Source organism: Rhipicephalus microplus, chromosome 4 (genome assembly GCF_043290135.1).
Source record: "Rhipicephalus microplus isolate Deutch F79 chromosome 4, USDA_Rmic, whole genome shotgun sequence".
Lineage (NCBI taxonomy): Eukaryota > Metazoa > Arthropoda > Arachnida > Ixodida > Ixodidae > Rhipicephalus > Rhipicephalus microplus.
In genome coordinates, this window is record NC_134703.1 from 114,554,456 (window position 1) to 114,576,909 (window position 22,454).

The 22,454-nt window shown below is 44.0% G+C and overlaps 1 protein-coding gene across 1 annotated transcript in view; it reads right to left on the reverse strand.

The window, feature by feature from the left end:
* Positions 1-22,454, reverse strand: part of Nrx-IV (neurexin-4) — a 67,804-nt gene that overhangs the window by 32,087 nt on the left and 13,263 nt on the right. The window contains exons 8-14 of the mRNA XM_037423348.2: positions 18,806-18,964; positions 14,734-14,812; positions 11,952-12,089; positions 9,852-9,990; positions 8,593-8,699; positions 7,658-7,786; positions 2,806-3,009 (exon numbers count right to left, since the gene is read on the reverse strand). Coding sequence (XP_037279245.2) covers positions 2,806-3,009; positions 7,658-7,786; positions 8,593-8,699; positions 9,852-9,990; positions 11,952-12,089; positions 14,734-14,812; positions 18,806-18,964 — 955 coding nt within the window. The remainder of the gene's footprint in view (positions 1-2,805; positions 3,010-7,657; positions 7,787-8,592; positions 8,700-9,851; positions 9,991-11,951; positions 12,090-14,733; positions 14,813-18,805; positions 18,965-22,454) is intronic.

The following is a 22,454-nucleotide window of genomic DNA, read 5'->3' on the forward strand; positions in this document are numbered from 1 at the left end:
TTGAGAGCCCGCAAAACGCGCACAAAGGAACCAGCTTCAAAACAAGCCCAAGATGGCGCCGATCCGCCGGCTGCTTCGCTGGCGGCGCGCGCGGGAAGTTCGAACAAATTTTCTGTTTTGCGGGTTGTTTTGCGACTCCCGTGATGGTTTGAAAATAGATTTTAACCTATTTTTTTATCGAATTTAGCGTTAATAATTTCAGGAGAGGTGCTTATAGGTTCAAAGATTCGAAAAATGCGTTTTTCTCAAAATCGATTTTTTGGCCATTTGTTACTTTTCTAAGACTCGCGTACCCCCTTAACAGCAGTTTCGTTTACCGAGAGATGAACAGGGGCACGTAATGCGAGAACGAAACCAATCTTGTCAGAAGCATTTGTTCCATTTAAGCAGCAGTTCCGTTAAACAGATTTTCGTTTACTGAGAGTCTACTGTATTTTCAGTGCACTACTCTCCGAGCTGTACAAAAACAGCTGATCTCTTTGCCTTCATCAGGACACATGCATTTGATTCCAGAAAGCACTGATTGGATAGAGCACAAGAAACCGGTGAGTTAACACCAATTGTCCATGTTGACTGCTGAGCCATATAGAATAAGGGAGCACCGAAATATGACAGCCTACTTCATGGACTCTTACAGTCTACATAACCTGTGCCTGAGGTTTGAATGCACCATCAAGCACCCAGTTCTTTTTGTCTTTTTCGTTATTGTGAGCTTATCCTGCAAATAAGTAGCAGCCCCCCACAGCACATTGAAATACTGTAAGTATGAAAGTGTTTGCAAAGGAAGCTTTGGCTTAATAAGAAGTTGATGCACTACAAACAGCATTCAGGTTATGCAGAAATGTAAGTTATACATAATCTTAACACTCAGTGCCTATACTTCTGAAACATTAAAACTTCTGATATACTACACAGTTCCAATGAATAAATGAAGCCACCCATCCATATTTGCAGAAAATTGCTGTAACAAGAAGAAACAGCAAGTGAGAGATTATTCTCACCAACGAATGGACTTTGTGCCCAGAGTCTTTCACACAAAAAGGAGAATTGTGAAATACTACATAAACACTCCGTGCTTGATTATTATCAATTACAACAGGAATGCTTCCCCGATAAAATCTGCTGGAAGAACTAACAGCCAACTTCCTTTCTTTTGAATTTTAAGCCCTCGGCAGACAAGAAATACAAGTCTGCATGTACAACAAAGAAAAAAAAAAAGCTTTTCCTATAGGAAGCCAAAGCAATGCATGGTGGCACTGCGACTCTGGACACGCAGCGCCATCGCTGGTAGAAAAGTAGAAATCGAGGATGTATATTGCGTGTTTTCCCTTCCCGCCAACACCCTGCCGCTTGCTTACGTGCTCGTGCAGAGAGCGCGCTGTGCGTTTGAGTCACCTCACAATGTACCGTCCTTAGTACGACTTTATAAAGATCTCTGAGCTGGACGAGCCCTTTAAGAAGTGAATCTAACAAAAGGAGTAAAGCACGTTAGTCAAGTTTATGATGTGGGAGCAGACGACGGAAGACAAGGACGCCCAAGTCCCTGTGAAACGCATTTCTCAGGTTTGTGACGACACCGTGTACGACGTATGCCTCGAGGTAAGTTTCAGTCTGTCGACATGAAGCCATGTACTCTATCGGTGTGCAACGTTGATGTTTATAAAAACCATGTAATTGTTCTTTTGATGTGGTATCCAGCAGTAGCAGACATGTACTGTCATGTGCAAACATTTGGGCATGCGACAAAATAAATAAAAACTAATGTTATACGGTCATGACATTAAAATGTCCGAGAAGTTTTAGAGAAAAGTCCTTGCAGCAGGAGTATGACCTGCTGACCGTGACGAAGTAGCAAGCTGAGCTTTAACCACAGCGAGTCAAGTTGAAAAGCTCGCCTCATGTTTTTGTTGTTGTTGTTGTTGTTTTTTCCGGATCTTTCGTGAACGTGGCTGTGACTTGCTGGGGAACTGATACAGCCTTACACGTGGAGAACGTCCCTAGGTGTTGCCTGCATTGTTGTGGCAGCCCACCACACAACAATACTTCGGACCTCGCCGACGCTTCTGTGGGGCCGCTTCTTTCATTGCAGAAAGGCAACGTCGCACCGCAAGCGTCTCGTTTTAGCGCGCCAAGCTGACGAAACAGCGCCAAAGTTCTTTGCACCAACTCCAGAACCCATTCCGCGCGTGGAGCGCGCACTCCCATTTCGACGAAACCACAGAGCGAAACACACTGACTCGCTTGCGCCGTCTCTTGTGCCTCTGCTCAAATTTTCCGGAGCTCGCCACCAGGGCCAGGCGCGGCGTTGTCGTCGCTCCGCAAACTTGAGGTTCGGTTTCCTATAGCTTATTTGTTGATTTTCAAGGATTGCACGTGTTTGACATTCGCACTTGAGCAGTGAATGCCACATGTGACAGTAACAATTAGCCCTGCTGCTCATCTCCTCAAACAGCTACTCAAACCTATGTCGCATTGTGGCTGCACGAGGGGGAAGAGAAGTGGTACAGCTCAGGTCGAGGCAACTGCTGTTGTGGCCTGAGGGGGGCCAAGTGCCTCTTCTGCACCTCCCTGCCAACACCAGTGAATACCGCAAAAATGTTTAATGATCAAAAGTTGTCTTTTGGTAATAACACATCACTTTAAAGTCAAGCAATGATGACCAGAAAACCTGGCCATAACTGTCAATCAACATTGTACTATGCTTATCATCGGCAACTGACGATTTGTGCTGCGAGGAAATAGCGCAAAAGTGGTTTGTCGGCTGTCCCCTTCAAGAAAACCTTCTACAGGATTTGTGCCCCTTACCACTTGTGTCAAACAGACGTGCATTGAAGCACTCGTAGGTGAGCCGTTGCCGGCAAACCGTCGACCGGTTCACGAGATGGACCATCTGCTCCATGGGGGCATCATACACGATGTCCTGGATGAAGCTGCCCGGTTCCCGGTAACCCTTGACATCGGTGGTCATCTCGTTCTTGTGGTGCACCAGTGTGTCACTGCGGTTGTCCGCTGTGTGAAAAATATAACCACACACGGAAGTGACATAACAGCCAGACCACTCAAATTGGTGTTCTAATGCAGCAAATGAAACGAAGCCCTATCACTGCTAAGAAAGGAACAAACTTGTTTTGACTTTCTGAGACTTTTAGGAACGTTTCACAGCTAATGTACTTCTATATGCCAATTTTAAATATGTAATTATTTTCTACAATGGTACATAGCTTTTAAAATATTAAATATTTCCAATTTTGTTAGCCATGTTACTTTAGATCACAGTAGTCTTTTTAATGTGAAGCTAAATGCATGTGCATCTTCACATGCCACCCCCATTGAATTAGGGCCACCGCAGCCAGAGATCAAACACACACACTAAAGCATGACAAGAAAAAAATAAATATATGTCATTTGAACAAAGGGGAAAAAAAGCAGGTTTAAAACAAGTAAAAATTCAGAGTATGTGCCATATAACAACATTACTAACTAAAAAAAGTATTTTAATGGGGGACGTGGCTCTCGTTAGCAACTTTCTTATTTCTTCATGAATTTTGATGAAAGGTAACACAGTTGTTGGAAATGTTTTTAGTGCTTCTGTTGCAATTTTATGAACATATCTTTACAAATTTTTTATTCACAATTTATTTCCCCTTCTGGTCCTGTTCAGAGTCTCACTCGCTTAAAAAATGTCGCCCCCGTGTTCCCACATGGGGGGGGGGGGGGGACTTGAGTAAATGCGTCGCACAGTGGTGGGGGTGTCGCAGGGAATGTTGCGTAATTGGGTGTGGTTTGGAAATGCCTAATTGTTATTTCATCTTTATTCTTCATATTTATTCAACGAAGGAGAAGTGCTGCTTTCAATAAGTGGTGGGACGCTGATGTTGGGTTGTGCCCCAGAATTGGTAGAAAGTACTGTTGCTTCCATCGCATCTACTCAAGTCAAGCGAAAGCCAAGTAAGGACGCCCTTGACTGAATTCCGTGACATATATGGGGTGGCCAATAAATGGTTCTGCAGGGCGAGCAGTAGGTTTTTTACTAGCAGACTCGCCTTGCGAGGCGAGAGAGGGAGGAGAGCGACAGTTGGCACGAGACAAGGATGCGCAGTGGGGGTGTAGACGCCACTGCCAACGCCGGATTCGCGAGTAGGTGTGACTAAAAAATGCTTAGCATTTAAAAACACAACATGAAACCCATTCAAAGCACTACACATTATAAGATGTCTGATAGAGTACGACAATCACATTTTTTATTTGCAACAGAATTTTTTTCCTCATTTTTCATGAGGTTATTGAGTAACGGGCATTGAGGCTATGTGCAGCATGTCAAATAGCTAATGGTCAAAAAGCCATACTGAAAAAGAAATACTGTCATGCCCTGGACTGTACTTCAAGGAACATTAAACAAAAAATCGAACTAAAATAGACGAAGCAGTTGCCATGATATCACAGGAACAAGCGAAGCACGAGGCAAGAAAAATAGTTAGCGACTTTGGATATTGTAGCAATAATATTTCTTCATCAAAAGCACGGGGTCATGATCTTTGGAGTCCTTTTCAAAGTACAGTTCCTTAACTGCACTCCCTTTAGTTTGAGGTGCCTTGCTTCCCTAAAACACAAGAAAGAATATGAGCTCCGGTCTGTTTTATGATGCCAGACTTCTTGCACATGTGGTCTTTCATTTGTTGTGCCTTTGTTCACTTTCCCTTTTCATGAAACCTTTTCTGTTCTACAAAGAAAATGTTGCATGGATATTAAAATAAGTTTTTCGTACGAAGTGGTGTAACCGACACGACATAAAGCAAGAATTTATAATGTGATTGGGCCATATCATCATCATCATCAGCCTGACTACGCCCACTGCAGGACAAATTCCTCTCCCATGTTCCGCCAGTTAACCCGGTCCTGTGCTTGCTGCTGCCAATTTATACCCGCAAACTTTTTAATCTCATCTGCCCACCTAACCTTCTGTCTCCCCCTAACCCGCTTGCCTTCTTTGGGAATCCAGTTAGTTACCCTTAACGACCAGCAGTTATCCTGTCTACGCGCTACATGCCCGGCCCATGTCCATTTCTTCTTCTTGATTTCAACTATGATATTCTTAACCCCCATTTGTTCCCTAATCCACTCTGCTCTCTTCTTGTCTCTTAAGGTTACACCTACCATTTTTATTTCCATTGCTCGCAGCGTCGTCATCATTTTAAGCTGAACCCTCTTTGCAAGTCTCCAGGTTTCTGCTCCGTAGCTAAGTACCGGCAAGAGACAGCTGTTATATACCTTCCTCTTGAGGGATAGTGGCAATCTACCTGTCATAATTTGAGAGTGCTTGCCAAATGTGCTCCACCCCATTCTTATTCTTCTATTTACTTCAGTCTCGTGATTCGGCTCTGCGGTTATTACCTGTCCTAAGTAGACATAGTCTTTTACAATTCGAAGTGCACTATTACCTATCTCGAAGCACTGCTCTTTTCCGAGGTTGTTGTACATTACTTTCGTTTTCTGCAGATTAATTTTAAGACCCACCTTTCTGCTCTCCTTGTCTAACTCCATAATCATGAGTTGCAATTCGTCCCTTAGTTACTCAGCAATGCAATGTCATCGACGAAGCGCAGGTTACTAAGGTACTCTCCATTAACTCTTATCCCTAACTGCTCCCATTCTAGGCCTCTAAAAAACTCCTGTAAGCACGCGGTAAATAGCATTGGAGAGATTGTATCCCCCTGCCTTACACCCTTCTTGATTGGTATTCTGTTGCTTTCTTAATGAAGCACTATGGTAGCACTTGATCCCCTTTCCAGGATGTTTATATATGCTTTGTCGACGCGCTGATTCCATATTGCAAGCTTTATTGTATTGATGCTATCACTAACATAATTAGTTAGCACTCTTGATTGCATTTGATCATTGAATCATTTTTATTGGACACTAAAAAAGAATTGCTCTCATCGTGACCGCCTATCGCTTCCTCCCAAATGAGAGGCTGTTATGACCAAGGCATTGGTGAAATAGGAGTTCGAGTAGCTTATTTAGGATGCAAATTGGGCACATATTTACTCATCTCCGTGCTTCTCTCAAGCTAATTTGTAAACCTCGCCCATCATGTGCTTCATCATTCATCTGGACATTGTAGTTCTATGACGCCTTAGTTGTTTTGAAGATTCATGAGAGCTTGTGGCTATACCAAGGCGGCTCCAAGCGCATTTCATATTGCATCATCTGTGCTTTATTTCACATCAAAATGCTCGGCCACATAGTCGACGAAGTTGGCACGTGATAAGCTAGCTGACGGAATTCGATGACAATGCAAAATATAGGGATATGCGTTTAGGCGCAGCGATGACCAATCGGCGTGCAACGTGTTCAGCCTTGCTTTTGGGCGCTGACACGCGACCACTGCGCGATGAGCTTGGCTGAGTGGCCCACAGTCGATGGGTAATATGCCCAATCATAGTTTCAAGGCACCTTGGGGGGATATTCGTTGCTTGCGACGAAGCACACTGCAGCTTGTTCGCTAGAGCGATGTCTTTACCCACAGTTTACATTCCTCACGTATCCATGCCTTGAGTGAAGCTGGCTAGGCCTAGCCACCGTAGCCACGACTCCGAACAGTAAGTTCGGCCGTGAAACGCACCGTTCCAAAGACATCGTGTTTGATCGCGAGTACAAGGAGAGGTTCCAATGGTCTTAATCAGGAAATCCAGAAGTGCTGATAAAGCAGTACCTATTATCAGTCACCCCGGGCTTGTGGGTCGGTGTTGCACATACGTCTGCAATATTTGCAATGAACGTGGCATTATCGCACCCTCGTGATTGAGCTTCCGCTAGCAGCGGTATGACATGTCACACACTCCAACACAATTCTAAACGAATATCTATTAGTGCCTACAGAATGAGTGCGCGCGAGCCACTAAATGCCGTGATTTTTGACAGCCATGACCTCGCGACACACCCACGTGCGAGCAGCAGACGCCCTCCATATTCGGCAAATGGCGAGGCGTGCTGAAGTAACAGGGCGAACGTGGCCAATCGGAGGCCTCGAGACGACCTTCGGACATTAGCTTTTTGCTCCCTTCTTTTCAAATAGAAGAACCAGCTAAGGCGGGGAATATGAAAATAAAAAACGCTTTTTTCAATGAGTCCAAAGCAACAGCGCCCAATCGCTCTGTTGCGGAGTTGATTTTTGAAAATCAGTGTTTTTTCGCAATTCCACGATAATTCTCGCCCCCTTGGCAGGCGCAAAAATTTTTTAAAAGCACTTCTAGGCTGTTTTCAGTGAAGATATTGTGGAATTTGATAGAAGAAGGGCTTCAGAAACTGAAAATAAAGATTTTCAAAAACTCGATTTTCTTTTGGCCATTTTTCCCAATACGTAAACCGTGAATTTGTTGATGGGGTAGTTTTCACCTCTTGCTCAGCCCTTTAGCCAACAAAACGGGTCGCTGAGACACAAGCTGGTTTGTAATGTTAAACTGCAGAGTGCAAATACAGGACATAGAAGAACACACACAGCACAGGACAGGCGCTTGTCCTATGCTGCGTGTGTGCTCTCTTTATGTCCGGCATCGAATTTGAGATCTACAGTTGAGGTGCTACTTCTCTAGTGAGCTCTATAGAAGTAGCACCTCAGCAGGTGAGTCGCTACTACTGAAAGCAGATTGTTACTCACGATGGAAGATACATTCAACAGGAAACGGTGTGAGCGGCCCACTGCCATCCACATCAATGAGAATGTTAGCCATTGTTTCGTCAGGCTTCTTCTTCATGTGATAGGCCTCGCATGAGAGCGGGTGCAGTGCTGTATGGAAGAACAAGCAGGAACACAACGTGATGACGCTATCACTGCCCTGTTGCAAAGACATACTAGCTATACAATGTACAATGTAGTTCACTTCTAACAAGAACAGCTATTCAGTAGTATTTGGATGTCAATTACTGCCCATTGTTCACATCATGGTTTAGTGGGCTAACTTTTTATAAATGTACCATATTTACTCGATTGTAACTGGACCATGACTGCCACGCATGGGGTGACTTTTCATAGCATCCAGGAAGAAAACATAGTTACCGTATTTACTCGCGTAATGAACGCACTTTTTTTCTTGAAAACTCAAAACCAAGTTAAGAGTGTGTTTATTATGTGGTGCAAATTTTGTAAAAGCTCTTTCGAGATGAGCAAAAAATTTGGTAATGCAAAAAAATGTAAGCCATAATAAAGTTCGATTACTTAGCCTTGATATACGTGTTTTCAGTTTGGAAACGGTGTACGTTTCCATAACGTGTACAAAGAAGCTGTTTGGAAACAGCTTATTCGTTGCACTTCACTCATCTTCACTGGTTGATGGCGCTATCTTCTGCAAGCTGTTCCCACGCCGCCCGCACACACCATAAAAGCGTTTCGCGGCTATCTTTTCTTGCAATCATTTAAATGGAACAGAGGTATCTGCTGTGATGTCGAGGGGCGCCCAGAAGCGTGCACTACGATGCACTTTTCCAACCTCGTGCGTCAAGCACATGGCCAATTCAAATTGGAAAAAAAATTCTAGTGAAATTGTAACAGCTTAGAAAAGCCAACAAATATAAGTGCTGACGAAGACCGCTTACAGACATGGCATACTGCTCCAGCATAACCGGTGTCCGTGCAATTGCACACAAACTCGATATAGTCCTGCTTGCAAACACCGCCGTGCTCACATGGGTTCGGATGGCAGCTGCACATATGAGCGGCACATAAATGTCAGCTTTCACACAGATGTCCAAAACGTTTGTGTAGAAAGAGCATGTAAAGTACCACAGGCACTTTAGAGGCACTTTAGAGGTACTTTACATGAGCATGTATCGCAGGCAAAGAGCATAGTCAGGATCAGCCAACCACACACAAGATCAAGGCACTATCCCAACCACCATCGTACTGTTGCTATAGGTAAATCCACATCAATCCATTTGTTTTATCCACTTTCACTACAATGCAACAAAAGTTAACTAGTAGTCTGCACTAGCAAAATGACTGCACGCTTCCTCACAAGACTTGTTAGACTGGTGCTTCCCAAGCTGACAACCTCGTTGCTACATATGTGTAGGTTGGAGGAGATGTCAGTTAAAACTACTCACAGAAGTCACATGAAATGATGCTGCAATTCAACGTGTAAACTAAAGAGTGCTGGGTATGCAGATAAGGGATGGCATGATCAATTGCATAGCAGCCTTTACAGTTCAATGGCTCAAGTTGTACCAGCATTAAAGTGTAGCCAGTAAATGAAACTAGCAATAGTAATCTTCACTGATTTCGGTTTTGATGAGGCACTGGTGATACTGCTGTTGGCCACACTGGCAATGTGCCAAAGCTACAGAAAAAGAAAATATTCCTGGTCGACTTGGTGGCCAGAATAGCATAAAGTTGCAAAGTATACGTTTGAATTATTGCGTGGTACACCGCGAAAAAATCCAAAACTTCAGCTGTCATTCGAATATAGGTCAAAAGGGGCCAGTGGCAATGCTGCAGAGCTGTCTTAATAAGAATGTCTGCATGGTTGATTTACACCTGCATTGGGAACTCCAATGTTAAAGCATTCTGTTATTTAGAATATCCATACTTGATTTGAGCCCTAGAAATTCAGCAACTTCACACACCTAAAAGCCATCATTGTTACCAATAAAAAAAAAGCAATGCAATTCTCTTAACCTCTCACGATACCTTAGGACAAGGACTGCCTTTTGCATTTACATAACACTATAAGAAAAAAAAAAGTTTGCAATGAAACACTGGCTTGCATGTTAGCCAAGCAAGCAAGATTTTTCAACTGCTTTCTAGCTCGCTAAAAGAACACGTTTCATACAAAGAAGAGAAATTGAGCCACACATACCGGTCCACCATTTGGCAGGCGTCACGGAGAAGTTGCCCTTGCACTTGGTTGGGTGGAAGGGTGAGCACGTTGATGTAACGACCCTCGATGTACAGGTAGCGCATACAACCAATGAAGCCTTGCATGCCATACACACCACCTGCACAACAAGCAGTAGTGCCGCCTCAGTCTTCAAGCACTCGTCTCTTGCAGAGCCATTAACGGGGCCCTGGAACTCTTTTTCAAGTAGCCACGGGAAGGATTCAATAAAGAAGCTTGTTGCCTCAAGAATTCACCACAAAAATTTTAGAATCCGTCCGGTACGAGCGGAGTTACAAAGATTTGTCAGAATAGAGTTTCTCACAAAAGTACCTAGAGAAAAATCTGGCGCCATTGCCTATGCGAATTTCTTAAGGGGCCTCGTTGAAGCACTGGAAATGATGGTACATGTGTCTGCGAGGCTTTTGTTGGCCAGCATTAAGCGAGCCTTCAGCTCAAAAGCAGATACGACTGCACAAATAAAGCTTCTCTAAAACAAAACTCTCATAAGCGGATATCGGTCATGTGCATTATAATCTAAAATAAAAGTCCACTCACTTTGACGGCACAACCAAACAGCGAAAGAAAGAAACAGACGACATAAAATGACAAAGAAAATGCTGGCTTTGTCGTCTGCCCGCCAAGTTTAGCGGCCGTTGGTTACTTTTTATGCTTCGTAAAATTGAACATCGAAGCAGAAGTTTTGAGTGTTAAATAAAACACATTTGTGTGGAATGACAAGACATAAATAGCTTATCACGTGCTATTTTAGTAAGAAATCAACCATTTTAACGTGAAGCCAGTCGAGTCTTCGAGATATACAAATGCGAGTCAAGTTCGAAGCTCACATACTCTGGCATTCCCTTGCATCCAGCAGCTCACTAGCACCAGATTTCCCTCAAGGTAATATCGTGAGAAACTCTATGTTTGTCGCACGCTGCAATTTCATTCTGTCTTCTCTTGTCTCGATGAAAGCACTGGATGCTAAGCAGGGAGGGATGGCCCGAGGAAAGAAGATAAGTCACATGCACCTTATGACATTGAGCACTTCTCTCTCTCTTTGTTTTTCTTTGAATACGCGACTTTTCAGTGCAATCATGCATGCACGTGTTGACATGTCGTGGCCTCCTGCAGAAGACCCAGTAATGACAGAGTGTTCCATGCTCAAATCAGCCAATGGCTATGACGAGCAACTTTCGTTACTGACGAGCAATAGCTGTATCAATGATGAGCAATAACGCAGCATTTTAGCACTAGATACATGTTTAGAATAGCCCTGCTTTCAGTTACCCCTTTTTTAATTCGTGCATTTCTTTTTAAATTTTTGCACTGAAATTAAATAAAATGAAAACCTGTTTATATTGAATTGGAGGGGGGGATTCGTCAATTTCATTATATCCAGATTTAACATTATTTGTATTTCTCTGGCATGAAAGTAAAAGACCTTTCATGCAGATAGCATGCACAAAGTATCCTTTATTGTACCGGTCACCTCTTACCTTAGGGAAATACATAATGCAAAAAGAAGCATGCTGGAATGATTAATGCTTTTGTTATAACTGCTCGGAAATGCTGACACTAATCAAAGGAATATTAAGGATGGGTGCAGCTTACCGAAGTTAGTAAGCCCGTCTTTTCATTTAGACATGAAAATTTTCACAGCTGTGAGCACTAAGACCAAAGTACAAAGACGTTTTAACCTGTTACTTTAGGCACTGGCTAGATCAGCGAATACAAAGCTACGACACAATAAAATGTAGGTAGGTTAGAGCAGCTTTGCCGTTAATGACCAAAATGTGGCTTGAAATGCATAGCTTATTCTGAAAAATGGGTAACATCAACACGGAATCCTTTTTTGATCGTGTACTACCAATTCATGCATCAAGATAGATAGTTACAAGGCATCACAGCCTTGTTCTGTAACACAGGTAATCTTGTGGTCGCAAATTTCACTGCAATAGCACTGAACTCACTAGAAAAATATTGTGCGAGATTTTTGAAGAGCTGGAGCAATAAATAGCTGCATGTGCTCAAAGTACAGAAAGTGTTCAAAAGAACTCGCAAACAGATGCTGGGACGTACCTCCGACTAAGTACTCGCTGCCAGTCTCCATGGAGAAGAGACGCGTGGTTATGCTGGGCACACCGTCCAAGCGCACCTCGATACGGTTGGTTTGCAGGGCCAGTGTCAGACTGTGCCATTGGCCGTCGTTGAGGACATCTGCAGAAAAGCAAATAGGCACAAGCTCCATGCTGGATGCTCACTTCATGTTGAATATTTGGTTTTACACAAAGCGAAAAGGAAAAGTTCATACGCTGCATGCTTGTTCAACAGCACCACCATTTCACAAGTGTGATTAGAGCGAGGCGTCGTGCGAGAAATTAAAAAAAATGAGCAATCAAGTTCTCAGCAGCATCATAAATTTGAGGGATCAAATTTTGGGGGAGCAATATAAAGCAGATTGTTCAAGAACTCCCGCCACATTGTGGACGTAGCGCTCAAAACACAACTGCTGCTCTTCGCCACTAGCCGTGCTATCGTGAATGACAACCACAGCTGTGGTTGAGCTGTGCTATGGAAAAGTCAACGACTATGTCTTTTCGGCATACAGTCACTGACTGACAATAAGGACATGCTGAATTACCAGGCTCTTTTATGATGTCACCAGCAAAGCGACAACACAATCTTTAATCATGCTGGGGGCAAATATGATGACTAATGAAATCCAGATGACCTCACACCGCCTGCAGCTGAATTGGGGAGTAACCCAGGAAGTTCTGCCAGCATTGGTTCTGTGCTTCCCGCACATCTTCACTCAAATGCCACAGTGAAGTTCATTAATATGTACAAGGCATAGGCTTGTGCAAATGCTTGAATAATTTGAATATTCAAATAAATATAACAGTATTCCAATTCGCTTCAATTTCAATTTATATTATTGGAATTCCGAAGGATTCGAAATGAACAAATAAGTGCGTATATTAATTCGCGTGTGACCCCCTTAAAAGTTTACAGTAGTTTTACAGCAGCGGAGAGGTGCTAAACCATGAAAGCACCTACTCAAATGTATATTAATTCACATGCAGCTTTTCTGTAAAGGTGGTTTCACTGCGGTGAAGATGATTTCCGAAAATACCTGTTTATTGAAAATCCGCACTGCCGCAAAGCCCCACTTCAAGGTTAATTGAACACATCACCATCACATCGATTCATCATTTTTTACGTTTAAAATCTTGTTATATCGGCTTATATGCTCTACATAAAGTAAATATTGAAACTTAACATATTGCTACGGGGCGCCACAAATGAACATTCTAGAAAAGAGGACGATGTTTAGCGCGAGCTCGTGCAGACCGGGCTCCATATTGTATGCCTGCCTGTTTACCAAAAGTAAAGGCATTTTTCAGACGCCTTCTCCCCGTAACAATATTTCACAGGCTATCACCAGCATTTGACCAAATGTCATATCCTGCAATTATTCAAAGTTGTTTCCCCTTCCCTTAAACTAAAAAAAAATGATATTAGCACATGCCTTGTTTGAATATAAAAAATACCTATTGTGCAGCTTAGATCTCGACGAATATGCCCCTTTTCCTTTATAACATGTGATATATACTATTTGAATTCAATTCGAAATTATTCGAGCAAAATCACTATTCGCACAAGCCTAACAAGACAAACAAAAGTCAACAATACACTAAGCAAAAGCCTGCAATCAGCATGTACAAATCTAGATCTTGATGTGCCCCAGTGCGTACAGCAACGCGGCCAGAACAACAAGTAAGATGACTTAGCACATGCTACCTGAAATGTTCCCTACAATGTTTCTTTTTTTTTCCCCCACAGTAGTAAGAAAATGATGCCCCTCACACGAACATAAAATTAAAAAATTGGCCCCGTATCTGCATTTATTCTGCAAATGTCGTCGAAAGACGATAGCCTTGCGTATGGAGAGAGTGAACAAAACATTAATTTGATGTTCTGCTCAAGAAAATCAGTGAATGGTATTTTGGAGGCGCTGTGTTAAGAGTGCCTCGAGCGTGTAGCGGAGGCGAACGAGTGCATCAAGTCACGTCACACGTGAGACATGAGTGCCATCTGGCAGTTTTTTAAAAAAACAAAGCGCGTAGCTCTGAGACGGGTGTGCGCGCCTGTCTCAGAGGTGATAAAGTGTAGAACGCAAGGCGACGAATAGGTGCCACCACCGTCTCATTTTAGCAAAGCGTTGGAAACACTCGCTTTTCCGTACAAGCGTTGCATGATCAGCACAGCGTGGTAAGCGCTACGGTCCTTAAAATTACTTATGTATGCCTTTTCAAGTAAAAGACGAATATGCAGAATTTATACGTGTTGTTATGGTGCCTTAAATATGCACAATAATTGCTTTTTAATTGACAATAGCACATGTATGAACGCTGATTCTTGAGCAACATAGGTGGGCGCTGCGGATGGGGTCGGCTGTTTCGAATACCCGATGCTGTTAAAAGTGGACAAACAGACAAATGTACTGATAGACAGAAAACCCAAAATTTTTGCGTCAAAGGTCCCCACGAAAGACTATCGTCTCTAAAACTTGGTACAGGTGTGCACAGGTGCACACCTGAATGCACAAGTGACCCATTCTGTTATGTATTGTGTGAAGGAGCAGCTTCACTTCACTGAAACATGGGGCCCGTTATATGCCGACCATGTTGAGCGATCAGTCTGCGTTACACTGGCTAGACTAAGTGGTGCGTTTGCTGTAACACGCACACATGTTTTGCAGCAGACCACAGTGACTCTGAACACGCCAAGCATGCATCTGTGTATTCAACTGCTAGCGAACACGCTCGTACCAAGAAGAAAAAATATCGGCAACACTTACGATCAAATGGCTTGAGGAGAACCACTGGAGTTTTCTTGCCCTGAAGCTCGACTCGAATGCGTCCCATATCCAAGTACATCTGTGAGGAAACCACACTAGTGAGTCCATTCACCCATTCTGACGAACACGTGAAACCTTCAAACAGGCGCTTTCTTGAGGATCTATCTTAATGGGTCGCTGCCGAAGCTTTGTCCTGCCGTCGGGTGGACCGACAACTTTCCCTTCCATTACTCCACCACAAGGAAGCGGACAAGGACATGTCTATGATTCCAATCAATTTTTCTGATTCCACAATTACGACAGTGTCAGTGCCGTTGTTATAAATAAACACAAGATTGAGCAAGCTTGGTAAATCAGGATGAGAAATATGAAATATTTGCTGCTCTGGACATCTACTGCTGTGAACGTTTTACGACACACACAAATGGCCACAAAAAGGCAACTGCTGAGCCACCACGTGTAAAACATGAATACACATGAACGCAGTTTTCTTTTCCCTCACCCTCACAAGAATGTCCTTTCATTAGTGATTCACGTACTGTAGCCCTTGCATTTCATTATGATAGTTGGTAATGACAGAGACAATCATATATCTCTTTGGGTTTTTATAGTAGAATCTTGTTGATACGTTTTTGAAAAAAAATGCGGAAAATGTATGATCCGGAAAAACATACGATCCGAATACAGTAATAACCGAGGCTGACAAGCTCATGCCGAGGTGCACGGGCAAAAACCATCTATATCTCAATAAAAAAACATAGAGTGATTCTTTTATTTTTAAACTTATAGTATGTCACTGGCAGCCAGAAATCAGCCAGCTAGTTCCTGTCCTGACACAAAGAAACATTGTGGTCATGCGTGTTCACATCTCGAAATAACCCAATTATTGCACAATCATATGCTGGGACAATCAGCATGAACATAAAGAAACATGACTGCCGTGAGAACAAACAAAACTTAGTGCTGCATGAGCATCAGTCATTTCTTCATTACTGCTTAGAAATTTGGTGCTAGGCCTGCCGAAGAGCGGAAGTGATATTTTCGATCATATGCATTTGGCACACGATCACAGACATTTACCAGATCGTGTGTGACTCTCCTCGTGCCTGAAGAAAACGGCCCCACCACTAGCATCTTAACAAGCTGAACTCTACAGTGTGCACGTAACAATTGAAGTACAACACGTTATACAAAATTTCACGAAAGTGACAAGCGTCCCTGAAAGCGACATCTGCTCATGGCTGTCATGTACTATGTCGCACACAAGCGCTGATCAGTTTGGCACGTGGCAGTATGTTCGCTACTATTCGTAATCACACCATCACGCATGGTGGAATGAGCTACAGCAGGAACAGCAGGCATAATGGCAATTGAAGGTGAAGTTTCCAAGTACCAGCATTGCAATCCGTCGAGTCCTCACAAAGATGGGGGCGAGCGTGCATCTGGCGTCTGATAGGCAGAAATCTGTCGGATACATTCCAGAACAAATTTGTCTAGACAGGTTCCGACAATCTCGTGATAGGCAGGGTGCCTCGCCCGATGGGCGGAGCAACCCGAAAGCAAATGCACTCTGAAGAAAAGTCTACAATGGCAGCATTGCTATGATTACATGCCACAGCGTGTTGTGCAGCAGCGGCCTTTGCGCTTCCATTTTTTGTGCCGCATTGTTAGCTCTGTAGTATTCCCCCCAATGTTATTGTAGCCATGGGGTCTGAACAAAAGTGTGGCAGGAATGTGCGTCTGTGTATGAATGAAGTATTGCAATGCTCAGTGAAATTATTCCATGTGCTACACAAAAGGCTTTTTTTTTTTCTTAAGGGCCACTTACAAGGTTTGACAATTTTGAGCTGACAAGCGCAATGCGTAGACGAGGCATTCATGATCACATCTGCCAAAATTTGAAACACTGCGCGCCATGGAAATGGGTCAAATTTCAAGATGAAAGCTGCTCCCCCTCCCCTCTGCCGGCGCACGGTAGAGAATGAGGGCATGACGTGGGCGTAGAAATAGCCCTACGTACACGGCAATGCGGTGACGTTGGTCCTCTACGTAGACGACTCTACTATGACGTCAACAATATACCACGTGACATGGCAAAAATTATTTAACACAACAAGCGTAGTTTATGTATTTGTTGCTTCAAGAAATGAATAAAACTTATAATAAATAATGAGATGCAATAAAAATTTGGTGCGTTTTTCTTACATTTTTTCCCGTGAAATGCTACGAAATGCGGGGCTAATGTGCCAGCGTTTCGCATGCGTTTAGGTCCCCGCGGTCAGCGCATTGAGCAGACGACCGCCGTGAAACGCTCATACGCGTTCGCGCACTCATTGTGCTCATTTACTCTACCGCGTCCAAGTCAGCATTTCCAAACAATCCCGCAGAAACAGGCAGAAGACCACAAAATAACGCTGATCAACAAAGCCACGCCGCTCGCGTGCACGGAGGCTGGGCTTGTTCGGGCACGTCATGCGTACGTCACCTCTTAGCCAGATGCCGGAGAAGGTGGGGAAGAGATTTGGCTTGCGAAGGCTACGCGGAGGAGCGGCAAGGGTTTTGAGTTTGCCTCCTCTCACCCTCGTTTCGCGCCGCTTCAAAAAACCCACTTTCTCCGCTTGTAATGAACCGATTCGAAAAATGTTTGTGGCAAAACGTTCCTCATTGGACACCCAACAACTTCCACTGTCTAACTGAAATTCGGTATGGGGCCTGGTGAGTGGCCCTTTGAAGTCGTTTGAGGATTTTAATGGCCAGCATCGCCATCAAAGTTTGGATTTTTTTCCCCCGCATAATAAACACACCCCCTACATTCATCCGCTGCAGTCCCGCTAACCAACACCTGGCGCCTCCTCACTTGTTGTATTTCTTCAATTTTTTATTACTTTGCTGACCCCCCTAAACCACCTCGGCTCGCTCCCCCCCCCCCCCTCCCGCGCTGCTGCTGCTGCCAGCAGCTGCGTGCCTATTGCTTTCCTTTCTATCTGTGCCCAGCATGTCCCCCATCTTATCTGTGAGCCACAGCAGGGCTCCCAAGCCAAGCCCTGCTGAGCGTAGAGACATCCCAGCTGATAAGCACACAGTGACAGAAGGTCACAAAACTGCCCACGCCAACCAACCTAGGTCACTTCCTGCGACCCCGCCCCATTCTTTTTTAGCCTACCTTCTTTTTTTTTCACTCTAACTGTGTCTTCATTCTCTATTCCCTCAAAAGCGGTATCAATTGAGATGTCCTTCACATGAGAGACAGTTATTGTGCACTCCACACTCACATTTCTTCCGTTTCCATCTTTTTCTAAAGAATCACACCCCTCCCCAAAAGAAAAGCCCACCCACGTGCACGCGATTTTCGGGCGATGACGACAGGATTTCGTCGCTATCACGTAGCAGATTTCTGGAAAACCAGAAAAAAACGCTTGTCGTCCAGAAAAGATAGTGACGATTTACGCAACATGGTAGCACCCCCTGATTCTCGCTTGACTTGTTATCCATGCGTAGAGGCACTTCTCATGTGGAAGCGAGGCGGCGGCCGTATTTTGTCGTTAATCTTGTTATCGGCGTTTTGTATTGATGCTTCAGAGGTAGCTTGCTGCAATGTTGGTTACTTGCTACCGCGACAATGTTAATGGCGCCGTCACGGTCACCGCACGAGGTTGCCGCGAAGTTGGCAAAGTGCGTCGTAGCGTCACGCCGCACGCTTTTGGGCGCCTTTCGAGATCACAGCAGATACCACTGTTGCGGTCCTGGCACATGTCAGGAGATGCGAATTTGTAGCTGGTGGTTAATGAGTAGTACGCTTAGTGCATAGTTTTGCCGCCGTTTCCGACCCCTACATATTAATGGGGTTTCACTGTAATTGGAACGTTTTACACACAGCTCTATGGGCTTATTTTTAGTTTTCACAATCACGAGTGTAAAAGCCAAGTACTCGTACTAAGTGGGAACGTATCAACCAGGTTCTGCTGTATACCTGTGTACTAATCACCAAAGAGCGCACCCGCCTAACAAACTCAACCAGCTGTATCTCGCACGTGAAAGCGAATATGACTGCAGGTAAAACCCGCACACTCACCTTGACGTAGCCTTCGATGGAGAACTTGTTGTACAGCAACAGCCCTCGCTCGTTGAAGGTTCGAAAATCAAAGCTGCAGTTCATGCTTGGCTGCATGTAGCCATGCACACGGAGCATCGAGTCCAAGCTGACGAATGTGATCGAGACAACTTGTTCGTACTGCAACAAAAATAGGACTGTTAGCCTAAAAATACGCATGAAGTTATTTCTTTATCTCTTTCTTGTCTGAAGTGCTGTTTACATAAAGATTACGGGGATATTATAGGGCATTAAAACCAAACTATTAATATCCTCAGAGAATAGCAAGTACAACACCATCTGTGCATGACAAAAGATTGAGAACAAATAATTTATGGCTTACAGTAGTACTATTATCAGTCTCAAAACAATACCACCCCATTTTTTTTATTCTACCGGGCACATTTTTTACCTTGCCAAATGTAGCCTTCAAATTTGTGTGCAGATCACAATAGTTCTCTCGACCGAAATCCTCATCAAGTAGTGTTTTCAGTTGCATAACCGTATTCAGTTGCATAACACACTCGAATGATAAACACACCCCCAACTTAAGCCGTCAAAATCTGAATTTTTTCTTCCATGTAACAAACGCACCCCCTACATTCGTTCACTGCAGTCCCGCAAACCGACACATGGTGCCCCTTGCCCTTAGGATATCTTTTTTTTTATTATTATGCCGACTTCTTTCTGCCATCTCAGCTCGCTCCCCACCTCCCCGCCCTTGTCAACTGCCGCGCACCGTATTGTTCTTTTTATCTGTGCGCAGCATGTCTCCTGTCTTCTTTTATTATTCGTGCGCCACAGCGGGGTTCACAAACAGTGTGAATATAGAGACACCACAGCTGATAAGCACACAGTGGGCGCAGGTCCCGAAACTGACCGCACCAACCAACGGTCACTTCCTGCCAGTCCGAAACATTAAGGCCCACCCACATGCCCGCGATTTTCGAGTGAGGATGACAGGGTTTGCTCTCGCCATGGCTATTGCAAATGGCTATTCATCGCTATCGTGTTGCAGGTTTCTGGAAAACCAGAAAAAATTGCTTGTCGCCAAGAAAAGATCGTGACTATTTCTGCAACATGGTAGCATCCCCCGATTCTCGCTTCGGTTGCAATTTGCTTTTCGTGCTTGTTATTCGCGCGTACTTCAAGGAACGCAAGCTATATAGGCTACCTTTTTGACAGTAACTTCTCAAGTGGACAGCAAAGCGATGGCCGTATTAATCGTAAATTTTGTTATCGGCAGTTTGCTTGGTTACTTTGGTGGTAGCTCGCTGCAATGTCAACGACGGCGGTGCGGTCCTCTAGCGAGGTTGCCACGACGTTAGCAAAGTGCATCATAGTGTCATAGCGCATGCTTCTGGGCACCCCTTGAAATCACAGCAGATACCCCTGTTGCGGTTAAACGATTGCAAGAAAAGAAAGCCGCAAAACGCTTTTATGGAGTTTGCGGGTGGCGCAGGAACAGCTTGCAGTAGATAATACCTTCGACCCGCCGAAGATTAGTGAAGTGCAACAAAGAAGCTGTTTCCAAACAGCTTCTTTGGCGAGCTTATGTCAATTGGGAAAGACTACGTGACCTATCTTTTTTTTTTTTCGTTGTATTACTGCATTTTTTCTTATCCCAAAAAAGTTTTCATATAAATTGCCCCGCATAATAAACACACCCCAAACTTTGCTCTAATTTTTAAAGAAAAAAGTGTCTCTATTACGCAAGTAAATACAGTACTACCTCCATGTTACAATCGGTGGAATGCTAGCATCGTGAAAATACGAAAATTAAGCAGATTCTGGCCATCACTCACCAACATTAGTTCATTCTATGCAGTCAAACCTGCATATAATAACACATGACAGGTTTATTGGACATGATGAAGTAGGCCTTATATTTAGTGAGTCAAGCCTGGATACAGTAGAGCAGTGGTTCCCAAATGGGGGTCCGCGAAGCTATTTTTATGATCCGCGAAACCCTGACTTTTCTTTGAGTGTGACCGTGCTACGTATTATTGAACTGTCCAAAATGAAGCGATGTGGCACGTTTATTGATGTTTTTGGTAGCAATAAAAGGCCCCTGTCTCACGCTCCAGTTGTGTTAGTTTACCTACGTACCCCCCCTCCCTTCCCTCCACTGCAAGAGGTCCTCCATCACTTCCACCAGTCAACAAGGGGTCCCCAACACATCCATGACTGAAAACCACTGCAGCAGAGTGTATACTGTTACAACACAATCAAAAACATAGGATCCATCATGGTATTGGTGATAGTGAAGAAAAACAAACTAAATGGATCAAAATATTTACCGTCGAATTCCGCTACTTCAACATAAACGGGAAGTATGAAAAAGTCTGTTGTCGCGCCATTCCGCTGCAGAAAAATTATATCTACAGACCACAGCAGTTAAAAAATGATAATAATAACTTGTCCTTTGGTTCCTGCTGAATGCCTGCATTACCTTTTGCATTGTACTCTTGCTAACTCCGACGTACTTGGCTGCACACTAAGTGAATGTATTTTCTTGCGTATACTGCGCTAAATGTACAGAACATTGAGAACTGAACCCGGGGTGCGAGTTACACACGATATTCAACCCGTGAGTTGGCTTTACAGCACGCCTACACGGTAATACAAGAAAGGCCCCAGCTTCGCGCATTTTATTTTTTTTTTTCAATTTCCTACGGTTAGCTGCTGAGCACACCAAAGGTTTGCTAGAGACCAAGTGAAAACAAAGAGCCGAAGCTCCACACTTCGTCACAAGCGAGTGGCAATAAACCCAACACGCTCAGTGCCATTTTACTTCTTTATTGTAATTAATCTTCTGGTGTGTTAGCTGCACGCTTTCGGAGCTAATTTGCCATCGGTGATCATGACCACAATTTCCTGCACAAGTGTTGCGGCATGGAAAAACAAGTATTTGTTCCATGGGTTGCGACAAACAGTAGTTCCCTTTTCAATCAGTGCACACTGGCTGTGAGCGTGCCCTAATAACGCAAACATTGATATCTGGGAACGTGTGCACTGCAGTTTTGTTCGCAGCATTGCTACGAGTCGGCACGCACATGTTGGATGTAATTTCATAGTTCCTTTGTGATCACAACGTCATTTTTGTCCACAGCAGTTAATTGCGGCAGAATGTAGTTGTGATTAGGCTTCATGCGCACTGGCTGCGCATGTGCCTTCGTAACGCTGTGGTTGTCGTTCAAGATTGCACGGCAGCAGTTGTGTTTTGAGCGCTACGTCGACAACGTGGCGAGAGTTCTTGAACAATTCAGCTGCAGCCTGCACACAAATGAAACCCACCAGCAGCATTGCGGTAGATGGACGATGTGGCGCCGATCATCTCAGTGGCAAAAAATTTAGTGGCAGAAAAAAATGTATCCAATGATGATGCGAATCTTGCAATGCAGTCACACGACTATGACGAGATATTGTAGAGTTGCTACTGGAATTTCATGGCAGTCCCAGGCAAGGTCCTCGTCATTATAAGGTAGCTCTCGCGAAAACTTCGTTGGAAGTGCAGATGCCCAGAAAAGCTGTTCGTTGTGATGAGACATTCTTCGCACTCTGACGAGGAATAAAAAATTATTTGTTGTGGCGGATATTTCAATGTGGTGGTATTCGTTACGGTGAGATT